Below are 10948 nucleotides of genomic sequence, written 5' to 3'. Positions count from 1 at the left end.
CTCAACTGAAGAAGTGTTTAAGAATACATCTCTTACCACTCACACAAAAAAAAAAAAAAAAAAAAAAAAAGCAATTTCACCCATTTTTTCTTCTTCAGATTTTCAGTGTATTGCTGTATAGGTATATACACGGGGTTCTTTATGATTTTTTTTCTTGATATTATTTTAATAAAATGCAACTCTGGAACTGCCGAGTGTTTCCTGACTTATACAACATTTCTTTTTACTGTGCGCTAACAGTCTATTAAGACCAAGAGACTTGATAGGGCTATTTAAAGGTCGCAGAATTTACTTCAGAATATTTGCAAAATGTGCCACTCAAAGTGTTCCCCATGTCAGTGTGAGTAGGGGTGGGTTTTGATAATAGATTTATCGATTAAAATAGATTCTGGCTTGGATAATGTGATATTGATTCATTAAAATCCTGAATCGATTTTTTAAATATAAATTTATTTTGCCCGAAACGCCAGAATCTCAGGTTAAACCTCACAAAATTTCAAGAACCACCAAACAGCTAAAATAGTAAATGAGAGCAGAAAGGCAAAAAGGGCGTAAATACAAAGCACGGACCTGCCGAAACATCAGAATCAGTGAGATGTCGCCTTTCTTACCTGACGGCACGGACACGGTCGGGGCTGAAAGCCGACAGCTCGCCGATTCTGATGTTTCGGCGGGTCCGTGCTTTGTATTTACGCCCTTTTTGCGCCGATTCTAAAGCTGTTAGTTTTATCTCTCTCCAAACAATATTGACCGAACCAGCAGCAAAAGAAGATCCAAACTAAGCTTCACATAAACATCGTCATGGACTCCCTCTGACTTTTGCTGTTTTCCTTCCACCACACTTCATGCACAGCTCTCTCAGTATACGTGAACAGTTTCCCGTCTAATAATCGTTTTTCTGCATTATTCCCTTGCTTGTTACGCACAAGTCTACTGTTGTTTACAGCGCTGTCGGGCACTTTTCTTTCCCTTTTACTTACTTCCGAAAAGAAAAAGTAATTTGTGCTGTTCAATAGGCTTCTGAACAAATGTAAACTTTTTAAAATTATGCAAAATGCAAAAACGCTCAGCCGTGTCTCTAATAAAACCGCCGTAACTTCAGAGGTAATGTTCATGTTGATTAATGGTTTTCTTTCATTTTTGATGTACTGCAGAATATTTTTATGAAATCCCAGGCCAGAAAAATCACCTTCATGTTTTATCTTCAGCTCCTTTGACACAAATGCATCTGCTGTGATGCTTACACCTTTGATAAAGTCTTGCGAGTGTCAGCATCATTTTTATAGATACAAAAATATGTAAATGTACTGATCTGAATTATAACATTTCTGACTGTCTGAGGCAAAATTTCCCAGATTTAAATAGAATTGAAGCAGGACCTTGTGAATCCGAATCGATTCTAGAAATCAGTGACGATACCCAGCCCTAAGTGTGAGTAATGCTGGTCTCATGGCCCGTCTGTGTAAACTTCAAAGAAAAACAAACAGTGGCTGCAGTGGACATTTTACTGTTTTTAATGCTCTCGCTTCATCTCATCTGTTATAACTTCACTCTCCACCGCGGCTGGTTGACCAACAACAGTACAAGCAAGAGCGGCCCACACGCTGGTTGTACCACACACACTTTGTGCGCTGCCTCCATCTGACAACAGAGCTCGCTCCAGGCTGACAGACGGTCAGTCCCTAGAGTGGAGTGGACAGCAAACTCTGCTCGACCATAAAACCAGCTCAAGACATCACTGATGTTTTAAAGCACAAGCTCAACCTTGACGTCCATATTGGCCTTATACGGCTCCAGTAGGGGGCGTACTTCAGCCAGGAACGTTTTCACCTGAAGAAGAGGAGCAGGAACAAGAAAACAAACTATCATCAAAGGGGGTCAACAGACACAGCTGCAGTAATAGGGGAGCTGCAGCTTGGCTGTAAACATTCATCTGTTGTCAGACTGAACAAAAATAAGGCTGTTCATGCTGTACCTGCTGTGGAGCACGCCCAATAAAGGTCTTGGGGTCCAGCAAAGCATCCAGCTGCCCTAGAATGGGTGCAAAGTAGGGGTCTCGCTGGATTCTGGCCAGTAGGTCATTGTCTCCACCTTCCTGTTTGACCACAGCTGCTGCCTCTTGGGAGAGAACACGGATTTTCTCGTGACACTCCTGAAGGAGACACAGGAAAAAACAGAAACATTAAGGTGGAGCTGACTTTAACAGCCATGTTGTTGGGTCTCCATGTCAGGTCTGGTTATTGGTAATCAGCTTCTTCATTTAAATGGTCAAAACACTGGTTACTAGTCAGTAAGATGAGCTCACTTCAGTCATCTGTTTTTCTGGTTACCACTGGCATTTTCTGCCCAGTAAACCATCTCTCCTGATCAAGCAAAAATGCATTCATCCAGTTATGTTCAAAACTATTATTAATGTGTCCATTCTGACTCACAGAGGAGAACTCCTCACAGGGCATTTTCTCCTACCTGTCTGTTGCCTCCTGCCTTCACTATCGCCATAATAATGTTCTCTGTGGCCATGAAGGGCAGCTCGTGGTGGATGTGTCTCTCAATGACTTTGGGGTAGACCACAAGACCCTCTGTGATGTTCTGCAGCGTGCTGAGGATGATGTCTGCTGTCAGGAAGGACTCGGGCAGGGAGATCCTCCTGCACAGGAGCAAGGCAGAGAAGAGAGGAAAGAAACCATCAGTAATCATAAGTAACAGCTTTTTACTCAACCACTGAATCCTGGGTAACAATGTGCAATGCATTGTAGGATGTGTAGTTCTTTAACCATTAACGCAATTATGTACATCGTCTTTTACTCTTGCTTTCTTTTCTTTTTTCCCTTTATGGCCACAATTCCTCTCTTAGCTGTTTGGCTTTGTTCAAGGCCTCAAACTCTCATGGATTTCCTGAAGTGTCAGTGGGAAAAATGAAGGAGAAATTCCCTTTTAAAAACAGTCTCCTTACAAAAAAATAAACAAAAAACAATAACGTAGCACACCGCGTGATGTGACAAAAGGCACATACCTTTGACGTTGCGTGACAAACTCTGTATTCCTCGTCCACACGTAAACCCAAAAAATGGGTGTTAAAAAAAAAAAAAAAAAAAAATCTGTTTTCGATGATTCCAAACGCCGTTTACTTGTGGATGAAACAGCTGCGTTTTCAAAAATAACTGTATGAGTGCACGTAGCATAAAAGAGTTAGTAGTTTATTTCCTTACTACCTCTAATGTTTTACTTTTATTTGCTTAACTGTTTACTAGATGTTTGAGGTGTGAAATAAACTCCAATGGAGCAAAATAAGGGTGTGTGGGGTTGGAGGATGAGTACGTGCGGGGGAGCGGCACGAACATTTTTCTTGTAAAACAAAGGGGGGCCTAGCAAAAAAAGTCTGGGAACCACTGCTTTAATAAACAGGCAGCCATAAAGTATGAAATATTCATATATTAAACATATTTGTCTGTTGTCTCAGTGGCTGATAGTGCCCCACAGACCTCAGTCTGAGCTTGAAGCCATTTATCATTTTTAAGTTGTTTAATGTGTAGGTGTTCACAATAAACCGATTAAATGAAAGCCAGGGAACTTCAGTAGCACAAAAAAGTGGCCATTCTTTGTGCCCATATGGATCAGTGCCTCTTATTACCATTATTTCCTTAAGCTGGCTAGTTAAGTATCAGGCTAATGTTTAAAGCTTTCACTTGAGTGAAGTAACTCACATTACTGCTACTGCCAAGTAATGTTAGCTAAGTTTACAGCATATTTCATAAATCACAATGCCATAACTACTGTAATACCTTACAGAGGAGAACGGCATCATACCAAATTCACAGCAGTGTAAGTGTGTCTGTGTTGGCTGACCTGTTGGCGCTGTCATCCAGTGTCCTCTCCAGCCACTGGACTGAGTCAGTCTGCAGGGGGTCGCCCACCAACGCAATCAGATGTCGGGCCAAGCCACAGCAGCGTTCTGCACGCATGGGGTTCCTCTTGTAGGGCATAGCACTGGAACCTGTAAGAGGAGCAGGCAAAGCTTTAGGCTGAGGCACAGTTTAACAGGCAAAAAGTGCTTTTGAATGAGCGAACGTACCAATCTGCTCCTTCTCAAAAGGTTCCTCGATCTCTTTTAGGTTGGCCAGCAGGCGGATGTCTGTGCAGATCTACAGCAGATGACAGCAAAAGTTTAGACTCAGTTACATCAGCTTTTTGAAAATCCTGAGCTCAAGACCCAAGTTTCTTTAACCACCACTAAATGTAGACATTTCCTCACCTTGTGCACAGAAGCTCCCAAACTAGCAAGCCTGGCGAGGCAGTGTATGTCCACTTCATGACTGTACGTCTGTCCAGTCACCAGGTAGGCTCTGGATAAGAATGGAACAAATGAGTTATAGCCTGTGTTTCAAACTGTTCCTGCTTGGACCATGTTATAAAAACATGTCAGTCAACATTGGAGACAGGAGTTTGATACTCACCTCTTAAAGCCAGCCATCTCTGTCACCATCTTGTCAAGCTCTTCCACCTGGGGGCACAAAAGGAAAACTGACATTAAAAAGTCATCACAATACGGTGCTGTGGGACTTCAGAAATCACCCACATGGTTCTTATGGTTGTTTATACCTTGTCATGGTCCCCTTGAAAGAGCTGCAGGAAGCTGGCCTGGGTGCCTGTGGTCCCCTTGACTCCACGGAAACAAAGATCATCGCGGGCTCGCTCCAGGTTCCTCACATCCATCACCAATTCCTGCAGCCACAGACACGCTCGCTTCCCCACTGTGGTCAACTGGGCAGGCCTGTACAGAGAGGAGAAGAGGGGCACAGTGGGTGTGTTTGACATCAAAGTTGGACAGCTCCATCAGTCTGATGAAGGCCTATGAAAACACTGCAGCTGCAGTCGGACTCACTGGAAGTGTGTAAAGGCGAGCGTGGGGAGGTCGGCGTATTCCTCTGCAAAGTTTGCCAGCCGGTCGATGACTCTGGCCAGCTGCAGGAAAAACAAGCCTTTAATGATCAAATCAGGGTGTCAAACTTATTTTACATCGTGGGCTACAAACAGCCAGCTTTGATCTTTAGCTCCCAGAAGCAGTGAAGATGCATAATAAATGTGACCAACATGTTGGATAGCCTATCCTGTCATCTTTAAATATATTTTTTCATGAATTCAATGAAAATGTCCTGTTAGTTTTTTTTTTAATGGACTCACTGTAAAAAACAAAAAACTAGCTGACAAGCTTGTTTGATATTAATATATTCATTTGCACTGTTTTCATAGAATTTCTGGACAAACAGGTGAGTCTCACCTTAGACAAGAGGATGTTGAAGCCATCACGCAATGCAATGAGATCCTGAAGAACAGAAACGACAAACATGAGAAGCTTTAAAGAGTCAAAACTCATCACTGCTGGGTTTATTTATGCAATAGTCATACTTACAGTATTGTCTCCCACATAGCATGACATAGCTCCGAGGTGGATGATGGGAGCAGCTGTGGGGCAGCAGTGTGCAAAGGTGTGGACGTGCGCCATGACATCGTGCCTCAGCTTTCGCTCTTCTTCAGCCGCCATGGCAAAGTCAATGTCCTCTGCATGGCTCTCCATCTCTGCAATCTGAGCATCAGTGATGGGCAGACCCAGAGCCTGAGGAGGAGAACATTGAACACAGAGACATGATGACAAACAGGAAGAGTTCCTACAAGCAACTCGTAAAGTTTAGAGCTGGCAAAACAAAAGTGCTTGTAGTTACAGAATGAATTCTGAACCATTTCCTGCAGGGTTTCATTCATTTTCAGAGTTTACTTATAAGCTTTTTATGTGGAGCTTTTTGACTCTTGATAATACAGTTCTTTACTTTTAAGATATTTATCAACAGTTACAAATGCAAATACGTTTTTATGTAAATACATGTTTTATTATAAATACATGTTTTATTATAAATACATGTTTTATTATAAATACACATATTTGCAGTATTGGCTCTTCTGTTGATGGAAAGGATGTTTGGGTAAAAGTCAGTGACTTTCATTGCTAAGCTGATAGCAAACAGCCTGCTGTTCATTAGTCATTAGTCTGTCAGCATCTCTTTTCTCCAGTTTTGATCATCATGTGCTGTCCTCATGAGGAGGCACAGGCGCTCAATATGCTGATTAGACTGGACTGTATTCTGTTGGGACACCGTAGTCACGTGATTCCTACAGCACTACAGAAAGGTTCCAGATAATCAAGTACCTCGCGCCAGTCAAAGGGGTCATAGGTCAGACTGGTCAAATAAAACCTCAGTAGAGAAGATACCACAAACACAACAGCATTTAGCCACAGTTACTGTTAATAATTTTCCCACTTGAAGAGCTTTTCGTTCACAGGAACATTCGCTGTCGAGAGAGCAGCAGCTGTTCAAATGATTCAGAACATGTACGCATGCGTGTCGAAGCTCACGTGACTCTGCGATAGAAAATACGAACTGCAGAGTTTCAGAGTCTCATAATAATGTTGACGGGTATTTTTGAAAACAGATTTTTCGTTTTCAAAAAAATAATCCCGTCCACACGTAAACGCAAAAATGAAGGAAAACGCTGCTAGGAACATGCCAAAGCAACAGTTGGCGATAGAAATGTTGGCCAATCAGAAGTCTAGAAGCCTCGGTGGGAAATAGTAAACAAAGATGGGGCATAGAAGCAGAACCGAGTCCTATGTGTAGAGGGACAGTAATTGTGTATATTTAAGCATTTAGACACTGCAGAGAGTACAATTAACAGTAACAGGATTGTTGAAATTCATTTTCCCGAAACAATAACGTGGCGCACACCTTTGACGCTGCGTTCTGTCGGTTTTCCTCGTCCACACGCAAATAAAATCTCAGTTTTCAATGACCGAAAACGCCGTTTTCGTGTGGACAAAAGGTGCAAACGCATAGAAAAATCTCCGTTTTCAAAAACACCCGAGTACGTGTGGACACAGCCAAATGTTCATTTAAAATATGACCTAGGACTTCCAGACAAAGACACTGATTACTGTACGGTAGCAGTCTGCTCAGTCAGCACCGGGTAGCATCCACACGACTCGTAAGACCTCCTTATAACTATGTTTAGAGCAGGAAACTTGATAAAGGTCGCGGATTTCTTTCATAAGCTTGTAGCAGCAGATCATTATATCAAACCTTCGCAGCTTTGGCGAGGAAAATCCACAGCTTCCTCCAGGTGATGAACTTCTTTTTCTCGCTGAAGTTGTAGCTTATTTCTTTGCTGGCGTATCTGGACACCAGAGGTGAGCGATACCTATTCATCTCTTCGGCTCCGGCCATGGTTGCTAGAAAAGTGAACACTGTGAGGCTACAGACCGGCGGGTAGCGACAGGATCTTAAGTAGTGATGTGCGGATGGATCCTGAAATAGCGATTCCTCCACATTTATACAGCCGTATTTCGCACATGACTATGAAAGGCGGAAGAGGAAGTAGTTCCTTTGAGTGTAGACAATCCGAATGTTATAGTTTCTTTCCACTGTGTTCCTGTTAATGATAAACTACAAATTTACTGTAAATTACTAAAATATCAATATTTTAATGTGAGAATCGATTCTAGAACATAAATGATTGGTATCGGAGGAATCGATATTTCAGGATCGATCCGCACATCACTAGCGCGCACTCACAACAATGGTAAATCTAGTGTTAAGGGTAAGATCTCACATTTGTTTAAATTCAGATTTAACCCTGAAGCTTTTGAGAAAGTTTCAATAATCTGCAGAATTTTGGGGATTTTATTCAGGTTATTTAGAAAAATGGTTGTATCATCAGCTAACTGGCTGATGGAGAGCTCTTTACCCAGGATAGATATCTTACCAAACTCAGCATTTTTAATCAGTATGGAAAGCATTTCAGTTGCTGCAATAAACAGCAATGGCGAGATTGGACATGCTTGTTTTATTCCTTTGCAGATCCTAAATCTTTGTGAGGTGCCACGTGGAAGACACACTGAACTGTTAGTATCTCTATACAGCAATTTGATTACATTAATGAAGTTACTTCCAAAACCGAACAAATCAAGGGCTTGAAACATAAATTCATGCTCTATCATGTCGAAGGCTTTGTAAAAATCTAAAAATAGGACAAAACCTTGGTTTCAATTAGGTAGTTGTAGTCAATCAAGTCCAAAATAAGGCGGATATTATTATGGATTGAGCGGCCTTTTATAAATCCAGACTGTCAGAAATAATTTGAGTTATGCCTGATTTTAACCTGTTTGCAAAAATATGTGTTAGAAGTTTATAATCATTATTTAATAGAGTAATTGGTCTTAAATTATCAAGAAGAGTCGGATCTTTCCCAGGTTTTGGTATGAGTGTAATTACACATTGTTTCATAGTGTGTGTGAGAGAACCATTTTCTAATATTTCTGTAAGCATTCCAAACACAAGGGTTCTAATATGAACCCAAAAATGTTTGTAAAAGTTACTGGTCAAACCATCACAACCTGGGCCTTTATCTTTGGGTAAAGCACTTAAGGCTTTATCTAACTCTTCAATGGTAATTTTGCCCTCACAGGTCTTTTTAAAATTTTCATCAAATTTAGGAATCAGGTGTTTGATAGATTGAAAAACTGCCTCAGCCAATGGTCTAGAGCAGTGGTTCCCAAACTTTTTCTGCTGGGCCCCCCTTGTTTTACAAGAAAAATGTTCGCGCAACTGTTGGATGCTGTTTGTCCGTGATTTGAACCGGGGAAACAAATCGTGGCAGGATCAGCCTGATGTTATTTGTATCCCACTGTAACTTCACTGTATAAAGAGCTAACATCTCCAAAATGTCAGGAGTAGTTAGTCATTACAACAAGTGTTTGTGAACTAAAAATCAAGAATGTGGGATACTGTTTGTCCGTGATTTGAACAGCCCAGCGCTGCTCCCGATGCTTGGAAAACCAATTCTGCAGGGGAGACCTGGCACTGGTTTGGTTTCACCTCGGCACTTGTGCAGGTGAAACCAAAGGGAAGATATGCTTCACCATATTTTCTAGTCTTTGGCTTAGAATGAAGTTGGTTTGGAAACATATTCAGCTATGCTTCATCTCCTGCTTTGCGTTTGTAGAGGCGCCTCGTGCTAGCAGTGTCCTAGCGTTTTTTGTTTTTTATTGCCCTTTTCATGCCGCGCCCCCCCTGCAATGGCTCTGCGCCCCCCCCCCCCCCCCCCTAGGGGGCGGGCCCCACACTTTGGGAAGGTCTGGTCTAGAGTATGAAGAGGAGTACAAATTACTGTAAAAGGTAAAGATTTCTTGAGGGTGAGTGCATAGCCGACTATCAATTGATAGACTATTTTTGGCGTTTCTCTCTTGTCTTATCTTTTCTAATCTACAGAAATATGCTGTACTTTTTTCGCCATCCTCCATCCACTTGGCTCGGGATCTCAGATATGCTCCTTTAGCCTTTTTAGTATAAATATCATCTAAAGAAGACTGTAGAATACTTCTACGTTGTTTGTCATTATCATTAAAAAAGGGTTTGGAGCAGATGTGATTAAATTCTCTGATAACTTCAGTTTCTTTTTGCTTATTCTGATGAGCTATTATTTTACTGTGTTTAATTGAGATTTAACATACTTGAAACTTAAAGAATTCCCACTTTTCTGTGTAAGAACTTATGTTTTCATTAGTTGAAATAAGTTCTAGTTGTCAAAGTATTTCGTTACTAAAATTTTCATTGGTAAGCAGGGATGAGTTAAACTTCCAGTAACCTTTATTATGAGAGTTTTTAATTTGAGGAGTAACACTGAAATGTGTCACACAGTGGTCGGTTAAAGGCGCAGCTGAGACACCCACATCTACACTATTCTGCATTAAACTGTCTGAGATTAGCCAGAAATCGATACGCGATTTAGCCGAACCATCGGGCTTGAACCACGAAAAGGACGGAACAAGTGGGTTTGCTAATCTCTTAAGGATCTATTAGGTTGAGATTTAGACAGAAGTTGTGTAAAAATGAATTTATATGATGGGAATGGAATTTAGAGGGTGATCTATCAAGCCATTCGTCATAAACCATATTGTAATCTCCACCTAATATAAGATTGTTTGTGGAGTATTTGTGAATAGTTCTTTTAGGTGACTGGTGATCTCAGTTAATAAAAGTTTGTTCTGAGCTACATTGTTGTAACCATAAACATTACATAAGATCAAAAAGCTGTTATCCACTTTGAGTACACAAATTAGCCAATGGCCCAGACTGTCTTTCCTATGAGTTTCAATTTTATTACGAAAGTTTTTAAACAGTAAGGCTACCCCAGCTGATTTGTTCGTACCGTGACAAAAAATTATTCTTTCCCCACACTGACTAGACCAAAAATTTTCATCTGCCTCCACAGAGTGTGTTTCTTGTAGCAGTATACATTTACATTTTTACAGAACAAAAATATTGATCTTCTTTTAACACTGTCTCTTAAGCCCCTAGTATTTAAAGACATTGGAACTAAAGAATGACATTAAAAGGAAGTGAGAGCGCAAAATAAAAAGAGGTTGACTGCTGTTGTGGAAGTTTTCGATTAAATAAAGCCTGCAGACGAGCGGTGAGCGGTAGCTAACATTCTTTAATCAAAACACAAAGAAACAGACAACCAAGTTGGTGGAGAGCCTGCATGACCGTGGGGCAGACGGTCAGCAGTCTCCCTGAGCCTAGCATGGCTCTCAGTTAAATACCTTCTCCAGGAACAAAAGACAGTACACAGCTGTTTCACACCTTAAGGTTCACGCTCTCTTGCTACCTACCAGAGTCCTTAAAGACACAAAAGATTCTTCCTGTGGAGTTGTCTGCTTCCCCCAACTTCCTTACTAGACCCCCACCATTTGTCTTACTGTATGAGTGTGAGACATGTTAAAATCCAGTGGCACCAAGGCATCATACAATAAAATAATGTGATTAATACATAAGTAAAAGAAATTCCTATACAATCCCACCCTTTGATTCTTAAATCAAAGAATCACATTAATACCAGA

At 41.1% G+C, this 10948-nt stretch overlaps 1 protein-coding gene across 1 annotated transcript; it reads right to left on the bottom strand.

Moving 5' to 3' along the window:
- Nucleotides 1-1498: 1498 nt before the first annotated feature.
- Nucleotides 1499-7475, bottom strand: LOC113021103 (adenylosuccinate lyase-like). The gene is made up of 12 exons (XM_026165551.2): nucleotides 7131-7475; nucleotides 5411-5614; nucleotides 5279-5323; nucleotides 4883-4962; nucleotides 4600-4771; nucleotides 4455-4501; nucleotides 4253-4343; nucleotides 4073-4142; nucleotides 3847-3994; nucleotides 2467-2647; nucleotides 1976-2152; nucleotides 1499-1830 (listed from the first exon to the last, which is right to left on the bottom strand). The coding sequence occupies exons 1-12, from the start codon at nucleotides 7272-7274 to the stop codon at nucleotides 1747-1749; spliced, it is 1443 nt and encodes a 480-aa protein (XP_026021336.2). The 5' UTR covers nucleotides 7275-7475; the 3' UTR covers nucleotides 1499-1746.
- Between the last annotated feature and the right edge of the window lie 3473 nt (nucleotides 7476-10948).

Source organism: Astatotilapia calliptera, chromosome 4 (assembly GCF_964374335.1).
Source record: "Astatotilapia calliptera chromosome 4, fAstCal68.1, whole genome shotgun sequence".
Taxonomy (NCBI): Eukaryota; Metazoa; Chordata; class Actinopteri; order Cichliformes; family Cichlidae; genus Astatotilapia; species Astatotilapia calliptera.
Note: the sequence above shows the minus strand (reverse complement) of the source record. Positions and strands in the feature narration are given on the sequence as shown.